This window comes from Kwoniella dendrophila, chromosome 1 (assembly GCF_036810415.1).
Source record: "Kwoniella dendrophila CBS 6074 chromosome 1, complete sequence".
In the NCBI taxonomy this organism is placed as follows: Eukaryota; Fungi; Basidiomycota; class Tremellomycetes; order Tremellales; family Cryptococcaceae; genus Kwoniella; species Kwoniella dendrophila.
Genome location: NC_089476.1, coordinates 2,637,989 through 2,652,439, shown reverse-complemented (window position 1 = coordinate 2,652,439; position 14,451 = coordinate 2,637,989). Strand labels below are relative to the sequence as shown.

The window sequence follows — 14,451 nt, the reverse complement described above, 5'->3', positions numbered from 1 at the left end:
CTGGTATCTGGAACAACACTTATCCGTAGTTATTCTAATCGTACCGAGAGATTTTTGACCGCCAGTAAGCCCGTTTGATTTGGTAAGCCAAAAAGTGGAGGTCATCCATGTAACAATCTTTGTAATGATGTTTTCGTTTGATTAAGCATAATCTCGATCATTCTACGTTATCTCCATTCTACAAAATAAACACCTTCGGTATGTCAAGTCGTCAGCAGCGTAACACCCCTTGCCTTCGATGTAGGAATAAGCATCAGAGCTGCGAATGGATAGATTCTGTCTGCTGTACAAGATGTCAAGTTGCAGGGATCGCTTGCTCCGGACCCAAATTCAAGACGTAAGCTACGGTCACTCCTCACAATGATACACTATCACTAATTCAACTTCGTTGTTGGTCTGTACATAGAAAACCGCCTTGCGCCTCCTGTGTGAGGTCGAGTGGTGAGTTATACTGTATTCCCATCAGCCTGGGACAGCTTACCTGAGGTTGCATATAGTTCGTTGCGTATGGGATGAAAATGGAGATATTTGTGATCGATGTAAATCACATGGAAGTGATATATGTCCACTTCCACCACGAGCTTTCAAGAGAAGACACCACACCAACTCATCCGCGTTATCCACAACGAGTCCCAGCCAATCATCCAGACCTCATCAGATTCTTGATAGGACAGTGAATATGGAATCGCGAAGGATCTTAGCTGCTCAAGGTATACTTAGATTGAACGCGATAGGTTTGCAAAATCTAAGTATGATGTCGAAAGATCATCCTATCAAACCAGTATCTGGCAAATTAGGGGAAGTGAGTAGAAGTATTACATTGTGCTTCAATGTGCAAAATTTACTAAATTCTGAATGTGATAGTTTCGTTCGGTGATGTATGCCTTGTCAGCTCTTAGGTTTGCGAATCTATCTGTAAGTCAATCCGGATATCAGTTCAACCGTAAAATTATACAAGTGATGTATACTTACTGACTATACGAGCAGCAAGTGGAACCTCAAAAGCGTTCCGATGAGAATATAAGCAACCAACAACAGGTAACACTTGAAGCTCAATCTCGCCAAATCCAGACCCAGGCTGTATTAATGACAGCTTTGGTCTCTTTGTATGGGTTATCTTGGGATATCGTTAATGAATTACCGGTCACGAATATTGCAGATACCAATGATGTACGAACCACAATCTTGATTATGCAGTTAGCTGCGAAATTTCGGATTCAGCAAGGCGATAAAGCGGATCACAGAATCTTCCGTCAATTGCTTGCTTGGTCAATACTCCTGTGTGCGGTGCATATCAAGAAAGAGTCGACTTCTAAGGAGGATAAACAGGAGCTCAGAAGTGGTGCTGTTCAATTAGCCGTAAGTCCAAAGATAAGGAGTAAGCTTGTAGCTGACAGAACCCATAGACCAGTGAAGCATATATATCTATGAACATGGGCGTGCCGAGTCTCATGTGAGTCGTTTGGCTGTTGAGCTTGACAAGAATGGAGCTTTCACATTGATTTCACTCGATTTAGTCCACCGGACACTTTCGAATTGTTATGTCCTAGGGGACCTTCAGCGGGCGAGAGCGCTACAGACCTTCAAGATATGCAACCTCTCATCGATATCGATGATGGACCTCGGGGAATATTTGCTGAGCAATATCTATGGAATCAGTTACTTCCTAATATCATCAACGATATTCACCATATTACGCGAGATACTGTAACTGGACATCACCAAGATAATCTCGCTCGTCACCAAAATATATGGAGCCGAATGAACGATGTGTATACGTGGCTTGATTCAGTCACTTTTGCTATATCGTCCTCGACAAGATGGAATTCAGATATTATAATCAGTCAAAAGGCCATGAGCGTACTGCGCACGCTTTTCTACACTGAACTTTGCCTTCTAGTGACGGACGTATTATATGCCAAAAGTGTTCAACGTCAAATATCCTCAGTCGATTTTAGCTTGATCGAGAATGCGGATTTGGCATTCCGGGCGCAAAAAAGAATTAATGAGGGGTTTGAAAGGATAACTCGAGGGCTTAAACTAATCATGGTAAGCCAACGATCAGATTTCAACTTTTCAGTACTGATGCGAGAGCATATGGTAACAATCAAACAGCCTTCAACACCGGTACTTGCAGATCTATATCAAATTCTCGATAATGTTACTTTTATCTGTTCAATGATAGGTGACTCGTTATCTGAACAAGCGAAAATTTTGGCTCAGGAAAAGGTGAAATTGTAAGTGTCCACTTGTCCACTTGTCCACTTCTTATGTCATCCGTCAAAAGCGAAGAGCTTCTAATATCCAACAATTAACAGTTTGGCCAAAGGTTTGATAGCTGCAAGCTTTTGGGATTGCGCATCATTTCATATGAGTCATATCGTTGGGCAGAGGTTTACACCGTCAGATCTAATCGCAGATAGCTGTGATCCATATTATGCTGGGGCAATAGCTGTAATGCGAGGGTGTGGACCTTATCACCCTGTCTGTTAGACAGGCGCAGCTTGATCGTTTTTCATTAAAATTGTATATTGTAGAATCATGATCTTTAATCATGTATCCGCTGTTCCACTGTATACACACTTATCAAGACTTGCATTCCGCTGTCTCCAATCTTTCCTCAATTGCAGTCCAGACTTTATGTGTGATAGAAAGACACTGTACGATCAAGTGATCCGATGTCTAATGCATCATTCATTATCATGCTTCATGACTGCTGTTAAGGACGATTCCAATGCATACAGACATTATGCGGATTTACAAGTATATTTAAGTTACTACGCAAAATTAAGCGAGAATTTTCTCAATTCTATTTTGCAGAAGAAGTGAATAAGGCTGTGGGGACTTCGTTATTCTTGTAATCCCAAGTGATCTCTCCGCCGGACCAATTCTCAATTACTACACAATTAATAATTAGCAAAATTCTACAGATACCTCGCATACTTCGATGAAAGTAAACTCACCATGACCTGGTCCAGTATCTGCAGTTGATCTACCAGCCCAGAATTTACCGTTGACATTATCGATGTCGCCAAAACCCAATCGTAAGATCAATCTGGTACCTTCATCTGCGTATATTCCAATAGATTGTATTAGCTAAATACATACATTGATAACTTGATAAGGGATCAGCAATACTCTACCTACCGGCAGTTTTAGTCTTTAAAGCTTCTGGTAGACCGCTAGCAAGCTCAGTTGCGCATCTATTCCGAGTATTAGCTATCTCTCATCATATGATCATCCAAACATCGATGAAAAAGGCTTACGTTCCTGGACATAAAGCATTGAACTTGATTTCTGGATGTGCTCTAGCTTCACAAGCTGTCAAGAAATTGACAAAAGCCTTACTCGTACCATAAGCGGGATAAAATCCATCTTTAAGCCATCCATCGCTCCCGTCGGTATTGTTGCTCGCGGACTACAATATGTAAAATTAGGTTCTCGTCAGTTTATTAGGTAAATATGTTAAGGAAAAATGGTATAATTGGAAATACAATGAATACATACCTCATATTCCTTGGCGAGTGCATTGAGCTGGGGAATAGTGAGTTTGTTATCGAAAATTCGTGCTTTAAGATCTGCGTTAGGGAAATCGGCTTGGTGAGAAGCTTGACTAGATAAGTTGACAACACGACCTCCAGCGGGAATGATCGGAATGAATTTCTCGATTGTCTAAGTATAGCAAAGTACGTCAGTTAGGGTCTACATCAGGCACTACCAAAAGAAGGCCTATACATACATTGACCACAGCATAATAGTCTGTCAAAGGAACTGTAAGCGTATATACCTGATTCGCAGGACCCGATTGGAAAGACTCACTAAGATCAAACGTTTTCTTTACGGCTTCCGGCCCAAAAGTACTATTGTCTGACTCTTCAAATGTTGATCCAGCATTATTAATCAAAACATCAACCCTTCCATACTTCTTGACAATGTCGTTATATAAGGAATCGATAGATGCTTTATCGAGGATATCCAGTTGAGGATATTCGATAATTGTATCTTTATGAGTTCCTTTGAGGTTCAAGTTTTCTGCTTTTCGAGAAGTGGCGAGTAAAGTAATAGGTTCATTGAAAGCAGCGATATTTTTGGCAGTAGCTCGTCCAAGCTATAAGGTATCGTTAGTTTAATTTATATTTACCTGTAGACTTACTCCTCTACTGGAACCGGTGAGTAAAACGATTTTGTTGTTAGTCATGTTGAGCCAAGTACTGTAAATAATGTGAGTATTTGTTATGAGAATATGTGATGAGGTTTGCTGTTTTTTATTTTTTATTTAACGATTACCCCATATTTATACCCATGAGCATGTCTAACAGTACTTCAGTTCAGTTCGTATATTCTTCTAGATCACAGCATCAGTAGTTTTGTCATGCTTGTTAAGCAACTTTATTAGATAAAACGAAGCTGATAAATCCATGAAAAGCGTCAGTATGGGATATCACTGATTGATAATAGATTACCTTGCCCGAACCTGAGTTTCAGCGATCATACAAGGGTGTTACTATGCTTTACTAACTATTCACACGTTTTGACACTATGAAAGAAACGTATCTTGATGTTGATGAATAAAGGAATCCAAATATTGCGTCAACAATTATTGTAGTTACAGTTAAGTAAGTTGCCGAAGCTGGAATTCGGCGATTTTTTTGATGTTGATCTTCTCGGCGAAGACCACGGGATATTTTGCTTACGACAACCGCCTTGACTATCGTCTCAACATGACACTACACGTTTACACCTTCTTAGTAATGGAAGTGCAGTACTGCTATTCACCGTATGTACACGAGTTGAGCTCTACTATAAAGTCGACTTTCCGCTTGAAAGATGTGGATGTCTCGTTGAGCAATTTGGATTGGCAATCTGCATTCGCTGCAACTGAAGGTGTACACGACGTTCTGCGAAACAGGCATTTCTGAGACCGATATAAAATATGTACTAAGCATGGTTTCGCTAAGATCAGAAAGTACTCATACTCTGTTTCAAAGTGCATCACATTAGGGATGAAAATGTAATAACGCACCGTTCAATAGTGAAGAGATTGACTTCTTCGTTGAAGATTTTCCGCGATGAAAAGAACGCATCATCCTCTATTACCAGCCATGCAGACGTAAGCTACCGACGCCATAACTCATGGCGTTTTTGTTGATCATTCCAGTGATCTACTAACAAGTACAGTGTTGTGATATTGGATCCACATCGATGAATGTGTTTGCGTACATCATCCAGATACTTGCATGCGCAGATAGTATAAAAGATCGTAAGTCTATCAATCGGTAGTACGCATCTGGTTGAGAGAGTGTGAGCTCGATCATCGTCGCTGACTAACCAACGTCAAATCAGATGGGAGTGAATGTTTAAATTCAACATGATCAGATTGGATGGAATTATACGACCACAGCGCCTAAAATGTTATACAGGTACAAATCGGTCAGAAGCCACCAAACACATAATTGCTTTTTAGCGATTACAGAAATTTCGTAATCGTACGTTACACTTTCACCAGGAATGTGATTACGGTATTTGGTTCATGGCAACTTGGAGAAATGGCACTAACAAATAACGATATTTGTATTAACTCAGTGGAGGAAAAATTGAAGCCACCGACGATGTTTGGTATTCCAGTAATGGGAAAACGCGTTTTGATACGCTTTCACTTCTATAGGTGGGGCTGATGGACAATGGGCTTTATCCAGCCCTCTCTTGAATGTGAAGTAGGTACAAAAGTATAAATATCATCATAGTGACGATCATCCAGTCCCCTACCATAACGACAATATAATGTTATACGAATCGGTCGCCGGATAAGCAAAAACTTGCAACTGAACAAACAGAAAACACTGAAGAAAAAGGTACAATTCCATAGGCGAATGAACTATATACAACGGTCCGCAAAGGCACCAAAGGGATTTGAAACCGACTCACTACTACGTTTGACTCGCTACAAAATGATCCTTGTAGTCATCATCGAGCTCTTTACTGATTGATATGCATACGACAGTCAGGACACGATTGATAATCATAGCGAAGTTTTTCCTTTCTAATCTTTATATCAGCATTCCGCTGGAATTCTATGGCAACAAAGGTACAACGGATGGGTCTTCCTGAGTGTATCGCCGACTGGAAAGGAACCGAAAAGAAAAGAAGAAGTGAAAAGAAAAGACACATACACATGGGCCGCTCAAAACCGGTTCCTACGCTGGCATCAAAGATCATCGTTCTATCTTTTGATCGTTGAACAAATAAAGATGAATAGCAATTCATACGGACGAACGCGCTGGCAGCGCATATGTTACAGGAAGATGAGACATGAACACTGATTCTTCAGTACCTTAAGCGGGATACATTGACATCTCTGAGACTCGACGATACCGGAATTAGCGGAAGATTTATAGACGAACATACCGCTACTTGGCTTAAGCCTCTGACAAAGTGAATTTAGAGGAAGGATTTCATCTTTGGAGCGTTTAATGTGAGAAAATGTGAAAAATGATCGACGCAGAAAGGTAAAAAGCTACAGTAGGAGGTTTAGATTAGCTTAGTGCCTTATCTGTGAATCAAAAGAATGTTCAAGGCATGGCGCAAGGACGATGACCGAAATACGGCTGTAAAGGCTGTAAAGGCTAGGCTGACGACTATGATTAGTTCAGGGATAATTAGTCTTTCTTGCTTTTTTTAATAAATTCCCGAATCAGAAGATTTAACGAAAAAAAGCCATCCGGTTCCGTTCCCTTTAGCTCATTTCTTTAGCACTTATACTTGCAGCGAAAAAGGAAAAGCCACCATTCAGCTCGGACTATTTATCTTGGAATTTAGACTATTCTATAAGCTATTTTCAGACAGATGAGAGGTTGTACCTTGGCGTTTTTCTTTTTTACATGACAAGGTAACGCGTGCTTCGTTTAAATAGAAACTTCAATATACAAGCATCATCTCTTGTATTGGCCTTTTGACCTTTGGAGACGAATTCTAATGCAGTCAGTGCCTATAGGACATGTTGCCTTTTTAAGGTACGGTTCATCATATCGAATCGAATCAATATGTGTCTAGTTGGAACATATTGCTGTAATCTCAAGGCAAAAAAAGGTACAGAGCAGATGTGTATACATCACTGATTGAAAGTTTGTAAAGGTAAGGTAGGTGTAATCGAAATCGTGAATACAGAGAAAAAAGTTGGACGTATGTACGTATTTTGATTGCATAAGCACAAGTATGAGGGGAATGTTTAACTTGAAAGCAGATGTAATCTATATGTATATATACAAATGCCCCTATCTTCATGACCAAATAACCCCCATCTCCAGTCGTTTTATCTGGTCAATCAGTTTATCAAAAGTATCACTCACTAGTTTAATCAACTGTCAAGACTACATCTAGAACATCAAACCCGACCCCCTGTGATTCAACTTTAGTCTAGTCCATAGCGTGTGTGTGTGTGTGTCAAATCCAATCTAGCTATTTCGGGCAATTCCGACTTACAGGGCAGAGGAAAGGTGATCGGCGCATCAATCAAGATTCAAGATTGGTGTTGTTGTACGTAGGCCTAATTAGCGCTAGTTCAAATTAGTGTAATTATTAGGATTATATAGTGTCAATTTGGTGAGTTTTGATATGTAAAAGCATTCCTTTCCTTTTCCTTTCTTCACCTTGCTCCAAATGCCGAGATTTTCATTTATAGTAGTAGTCATAATAAAATGTAATTTAGACATTCTTATTTTCGTTTTAAAACATTCATAGCTTGTGATAGAAAACATGCATGTACCACTATTCGACATTTTAGTTTGATTTGTAGTCTATTTTCTTCTTTTTGATGTACATTTCATTCGAAATTCGCAATCCAACTATTTTATACCCACAGACTATCATTACATTTTCAACTAGACCAACTTAGTCAAATTGACCATACCCCACTCACATCATCACCTTGTATTGTTCATGTTTATACTATCTTTAAAATCAACATTTATTTATATGTAGTACTCTGTAATCAGTCAACACAACATTGCTAACGATATATCAATAAAAGGTTCACCTCAAACGGAATCAACACAAATCAAGCCTGAATCAATAATAGCACCGCTCATACTGTGTATAGCATTATCTTCTCTTTACACCTCGGCATTCTAGGATATCCAGACAACAGAAATACAGCACTCGCTTTGCTCTCAGCCGATTGTGGACTATTCACCTTCATCCACTACACTCTCCATGCGGTAAATATACCTAAGGCCGATGCTCGAGCTATCTTTAGTACCAAAACAAGGCAATGTCGGTGGACGTTTCTTCCCTCATACTGGTAAGTTATTTTCTGCTCGACCTTATACAACTTTATATTGAACATCTTCTATAGGACATCTTGGTGTGACCCCGGTGGTCATCTCAGGTAAAGTCGCTACTCGACTTCCGGAAGTTTGTGAACCTCTAGGTGTTAAATCCATTACACTCGGTATAAGATGTACGGAAACAGCTGGAAATGGTTTAAGTCAAGTATTATGGGAGAAGAAAAAGGTTCTATTGAGCGCTCCTGATGATGAAGAATACTTAGATCTAGGAGATTGGGATTCAATGTTCAAAACCACCATTCCTACCGATGCTATCGATATGGCAAGAAGTACAATGTGTATACCTGAATATAAAGTGGTGTGGAGAATGGAAGTTGTAATTGAACATCGACCTATACCCTATGTTGGAACCAGTATCGCTAAAGCTTTCGCTCTCAACTTACACAATCACAAAACACCGTCTGTTCGACCTATGTCACCACCTTCACCATACACCCTTGGCTCTGAAGCTTATACATCAAACATTACCGTTTCCGCACAGCCTGGCGCTTTCGGTCCCGGTGATACCTTCCCTGTATATGTTCAAGTCAAACCTCTTGATCCCGAAACAACAGTAAAGAAAGCTACTGTCATGTTAGAAAGACAGATGGACATCAACAACAAACGTTCCACTTCTCCACCTTCGCAACACCGCCTTTCATCCCTTTTCAAATCTTCCAGTAAACCTACCCATCAGCGTATACCGGAAGAACAAGACGTCAGTCTATATCGTAAAGACAAACTCGCAGAGGTATCAAGTAGTACGGTGACTATAGACAAAAGTGGTACATCCTGGTGTCAGATGGAAATGGCATTACCTGCACGTCATGGTAAATGGGATTTGGGAGAAACGCATTGTACAAAACTTGTTTCAATCTCTTACTCACTCAAAGCCACTGTCACTCTGAAAAACAATAAATCACGTTCATCAAAATCATTCATATGCTCCCCAATACCAGTTGTCATCGCTTCCACTTGCATCGAAAATCGAATATCGGCAAATAAAACTGTCGATCTTCATCCCGCCAAGAAACGACATAGAAGTTCGCGAAGGGGTCTTTATATGCATGAAGGTAATGTGGATGTCAGTGAGCCCTTATTAGGTAACACTGAGCCTGTCTACACCTCCATCAAGGGTGTTGCCACAGATGTGACTCCAATCTTATTACCCTCAAATCATCCAGCACAATCTCAAAATATTCAATTTGTCTTTCCTTCACCACCGCCATACCCTTCAAAACCTATGGCAGTCGCATCATTACTTAATCCAGCTGCATCTCCACCACCAGTATCACCATCTTCCTCCTCGTTACCTACTCCTCCACCTACTAGACAAGGTATAGAAGAAGGAACGAATTTACTACGTGCATTCCAATCTTCTGGACGTAGGATATCTACAACTACTTCTGAGGAAGACGAAGTACAACCTTCAAGAAGTAGACAGAAAACCCGAATCACTCCGGATAGCAATAACATTAAAGCTGAATTCGCTGCTTTACCTTCTTTGAATGCTTTAGAAATGGGTTTACCTTATGTACCTGAAGATGATAGACCTAGATCTAGACCACGTACTGCACCAATACATTCTGCCTTCTCAATGACCAATAGTAGTATTCCACCACCATTGTCAGGTAGATTATCTGTACCTGATCACAACTTTCAATCAAGGCCTATGACAATGGCTTCAATGGGTAGAACGACAGGTGATCTTCATGGTAATAGCTTTTTACCTAGATCAATTGGCGAAAATTCTTCTTCAAGCGTATCTTTCCCTTTCGCATTTTCTGGTAATTTACCAGATCAAAAATCAGCATAAATGATTAAACTCTCTAGAGATCACAATGTAACGCAAATTTAACGATCAATGACCGCACAACACAAAAGGACAATACATACATATATACATTATAATTATCAAGGGCTGTATGGTAGTACAGTAAGATTTACCCTCATACCTACAGGAGATGTTTTTCAGAAGCAGTCTAGAAATGTATGATTTTAGAAAGAATATAGGATATTCATTAAGGCATATAAGAAGAAGAAGAAGAAAAGGAGTGATTCATACCAATCATTTTGTAGTAGATATCATAACATTTCATGTATCAAATCACAACTGTTGCCGTCAAATTCGCAGACAGCAAGCTTATCAGTCTACACCCTTGTGCACCTTTTCTCGGCGAGATTTCTCAAGACTAGTCCCCTCAAGCTCACATATGTTAAGCGTAAAAGCAGCTAGATGTATTTGATTGATTTTCTACGAACAAAATCAAAATCCCATTTTGACCTCCACTTCGCGTTGTTGACGTCGGATTTATGAATACCGTCCTACTCGTAGTGTTTGTCTTTTTGCCTTGAACTTCCTTATCAGTTGTTAAGCTGATATCAATCTCGCGGACCAGATCAAAAAGCAAGACCTTGCCTAAGGAAATTACAATCATTTCAAAATGTTCGGACGTGATTCCCCCGCTAGACCATCGATGCGTGATCAGATAGCAGCTAAAAGAGCTGAATATCAAAATTCACCTGCAGCTGCAGCCAAACGATTAGCAGCTGCTTCAAATGCTTCTTCATCGGCTTCTTCACATGGATATGGATCACCTACGCCAAAGAGAAATACAGGCTTCACCAACAATAACAATATCACAGGCGCTGGCGATGATGAGAAATTAGCTGATAAGACTGTAACAGGAGAAGTTAAGAAAGCTGTTAGATCTGGTATGTCTTTTTTCCCTTTCTTCTCTTCCCTCTCTTTCCTCGCATGCAAACACCAATACTCTTATCTAAATGCACAAGTATCGACTGACCCAAAATCATCTTTGAATAGGTAAACTCGATTTATGTTCATTATCATTACCTTCAATACCTATAGAAGTATATACAACTTTATTAGGTTTACCAGAAGAAGAATTATCGAATCCACCTACTAATACAAAATCTAATGTTGAACAAAGTGATATACCATCAAAATCTAAATTAAATGTAAATTCAACACCACCAAAAGGATTATCTAGAGATGATGAAAAAGAATTGGTATTTGGTGGTAAAGCAGCTAAAAAGCATAATGAATGGATTGAACCTGAAGAATTAACTTCTTTTAGAATATCAGAAAATAAATTAAATAGAATCGAAAGGGAAATTGGAATGTTTGGTGCTTTGGAAAGATTAGATGTGCGTTTTTTTTGAATTGTACTTGTCGTTCATCGAAGTAATGTCCCGAGAAATCATGTCAAAAATTGATTAGAAAGTTGCTGATCGGACTGATATTCCACCTTCTTTAGTTAAGTCGAAATCAGCTGAAAGAATTACCTGATAGTATAGCTGATTTACTTAGGTTGACAAGTTTGGACTTATCGTGGGTCCAATATCCTGCTATTCTGATGTAATTTACTGACTGGATATCTTAACTCCACAGAGAAAACTCTTTTTCATCAATACCACCTCAGATACTAGTTCTTCCAGCATTACAAGTATTAGATATATCACATAATAATATTCATGAATTATCCTTTGATAATCCAATCGGACCATCTGAAGATGGTTTATCATATGGTATTGGATTTTTTACAACTACATTTGATAGACAAGCGCAAATGAAAATGAAAAAACCTATATTCCCCGTACTGAGATCATTTAATTTAGGTTTTAATAAATTATCTATACCTGGATTAAGAAAATTATGTGAAACTAAATTTGAAAATATGCGAGTATTAAATTTAGAAAATAATTCATTACAAGGTATTTTAGATTTTAATGAATTTGGTTTAAATAAATCATCAATGCCAATTTTAGTTTCTTTGATTTTAAGTAGAAATACAAATTTAAGAGGAACAAATGGAGAATTATCTGAATTGACTAAATTAGATTTAAGTGGTTGTAATTTAAGAGAATCTACACCACAACCTCAACTTTCATCTAACGATGTATCATCAGAATCTCAAGCTCCTCAACCATCTGAAATTGACGCTGCTGATTCATCAAATTTGGTTAAAAATGGAATATCAAGTAAACCAATTCCAAATTCAGATTTCACACTAGTATACAGAACTTTACCTGCTGCTACATTTGATTCTGAACCTTTACCGGTCGATTTTGATATTTATTTACCTTCAACAACTTCAAATCCACCTAAAAATAAAAATGGTCATCCATTAGTAATTTGGTTTCATGGTGGTGGATTGTTACAAGGTAATAAAGAGAATTTACCACCACATCTAAGAAGATTACCTTCTGTTCCTCTTGGTGAGGACGGAGAGAATTGTGTAGTCATATCACCAAATTATAGATTATCACCGCAAACGCCAATATTAGAAATTTTGGATGATATTACACATTTCATCACATATATTAAGACAAAATTGAATGATAGATTGAAAAAAGAAAAAAAGGTAGATTATGATTTGGTTGATTCTTCAAGAATTTGTTTATCAGGTAGTTCAGCAGGTGGTTATTTAGCTTTGATCACTGGATTAGATGTAGATAAATCTTTGACTGATGAAGAAGTTGGTGGATATAGAGGTTTACCAGATAAAAAAGGTATAAAATGTTTAGCTCCATTCCAACCTATAACTGATTTAACGGATTCTTTCTGGTCGACTGAAACTGATCCTGTACCATGGATGAAATTTAGGTGAGTACACATCAATACTTAATACTTGGTATAATCGATATCAATTGCTCATCTTTACGTGTATACACATATATCTTTTCTAGCGTTCCACATTCAGATGCTAAACCACATTTAAATACAAAATCTGCACCTATATGTTCAGCGGTATCTGGTGGACCAAGATCAATATTATATCCATATATGTTACAACATGGATTATTCCCAAATCTATTATTCCAAAATCAAAAATCAATTGGATATGGTTTAGATGCATTTAGACCTTCTCCATTATCATTATCTATTCCTAACAGAATAGAATTATCAAAATCCAAAAATGAAAATCTCGAACATATTCCAATTTACTTCAATTATGGTACAATTGATGATAAAGTACAACCAATGGATAAAACTTTGAAAGTTTTCAAAAGTCTGATATCAAATGGAAAAAACGCTAATTTCACAGAAGATAGGATTGAAGGTGGTGATCATATGTATGATGAAGATCCTGAAGTTGAATGTGAAACTTTTAGAGAATGGTTAGGTAAGAATTTAATTTAATTTAGATGAACGAAAGTGAATATCTCAGGACGTAAATATTATCACGTTAGATGAATAAACAATAATGCATATAAAAATAGGATAAAGTAGGAAAACTTATCGGACATATATATCTATATGGAATGTATGAGCAATTGTATGTTGTCAACGTATCATCATCCCCATCTAAAATTCTTTGACAAGCACAGCAATCTTTCCACGAAGATTGGTTTTTCTATTAGGTACTAATTGATCAACAAGTTGACGCTTATTCATACCGAGCTTTTAATTACAATTATTACCATGCAAAAGATTCATCTGGTTAGCTACCTACCTGAAATACTCGTAATGAATAAAACCTTTGAAATACCCATACCCACCTTTGAAGCGATTTCATCCAAATTAGCATTTTTGTAACCTATTGAAAGTACCTCATCAATAAATAATGATCTTTTATCTCCGTCCCAAACCCCATTAGCATTTGTTTTTGGAATTGAATTGGTTGAAGTGGATGTTGATTTTGTTTTTTTGGGTGAAGGTGTTTCCTTTTCGATTTTAGGTTTCTTATCTGGTGGCGATGAAGGTTTAGAACACTCTTGTTTGTATTCTGATGTAGAGGAAGAAGAGATCTCTGATGATGTTGAAGGAGAACTGGAACGTTTCATATTGAGGGATTTTGTAATAGAGCTAGGATATAACGTCAGCTGAATGTCTTCAGCAAAATGGTAAAAAAGGTCAGTAGGAAGGAAAACTAACTATAGAATGATTAGGGATTGTTGATTCAGTGTACCTGTTTGGGTTTATCCTGTATGTATGTGAATTGGAAGGTGATGAAAAGTGAAAGTATTATGCAAGGGGGATAAATGGAAGAGAAGTGAAGATTCTTAGAATTGGGTATAATTAGTCTGAGGGTTTCATCATATATCTGAATACTCTTTATATAATTAGCTATATCAGCGCTCACTCTCACTAATGTATATAGGATAA

The 14,451-nt window shown here is 38.1% G+C and overlaps 5 protein-coding genes across 5 annotated transcripts; 3 read left to right on the top strand and 2 right to left on the bottom strand.

The window, feature by feature from the left end:
- Positions 1 to 679: 679 nt before the first annotated feature.
- On the top strand, positions 680 to 1,457 carry L201_000946 (uncharacterized protein; the record flags this gene model as incomplete). Its single annotated transcript, XM_066216741.1, has 4 exons — positions 680 to 802; positions 865 to 915; positions 988 to 1,359; positions 1,407 to 1,457. 4 exons carry the CDS (start codon positions 680 to 682, stop codon positions 1,455 to 1,457), a joined length of 597 nt encoding a protein of 198 aa, XP_066072838.1.
- A 1,352-nt stretch (positions 1,458 to 2,809) lies between these two features.
- L201_000945 (uncharacterized protein) lies at positions 2,810 to 4,198 on the bottom strand (the record flags this gene model as incomplete). The annotated part of the gene is made up of 8 exons (XM_066216740.1): positions 2,810 to 2,898; positions 2,964 to 3,068; positions 3,148 to 3,203; positions 3,267 to 3,418; positions 3,508 to 3,672; positions 3,740 to 3,759; positions 3,820 to 4,108; positions 4,154 to 4,198. The coding sequence occupies 8 exons, from the start codon at positions 4,196 to 4,198 to the stop codon at positions 2,810 to 2,812; spliced, it is 921 nt and encodes a 306-aa protein (XP_066072837.1).
- A 4,034-nt stretch (positions 4,199 to 8,232) lies between these two features.
- L201_000944 (uncharacterized protein) lies at positions 8,233 to 10,137 on the top strand (the record flags this gene model as incomplete). The annotated part of the gene is made up of 2 exons (XM_066216739.1): positions 8,233 to 8,296; positions 8,351 to 10,137. 2 exons carry the CDS (start codon positions 8,233 to 8,235, stop codon positions 10,135 to 10,137), a joined length of 1,851 nt encoding a protein of 616 aa, XP_066072836.1.
- A 628-nt stretch (positions 10,138 to 10,765) lies between these two features.
- On the top strand, positions 10,766 to 13,485 carry L201_000943 (uncharacterized protein; the record flags this gene model as incomplete). Its single annotated transcript, XM_066216738.1, has 5 exons — positions 10,766 to 11,036; positions 11,146 to 11,489; positions 11,600 to 11,673; positions 11,734 to 12,948; positions 13,032 to 13,485. 5 exons carry the CDS (start codon positions 10,766 to 10,768, stop codon positions 13,483 to 13,485), a joined length of 2,358 nt encoding a protein of 785 aa, XP_066072835.1.
- A 165-nt stretch (positions 13,486 to 13,650) lies between these two features.
- On the bottom strand, positions 13,651 to 14,129 carry L201_000942 (uncharacterized protein; the record flags this gene model as incomplete). Its single annotated transcript, XM_066216737.1, has 2 exons — positions 13,651 to 13,746; positions 13,845 to 14,129. The coding sequence occupies 2 exons, from the start codon at positions 14,127 to 14,129 to the stop codon at positions 13,651 to 13,653; spliced, it is 381 nt and encodes a 126-aa protein (XP_066072834.1).
- Between the last annotated feature and the right edge of the window lie 322 nt (positions 14,130 to 14,451).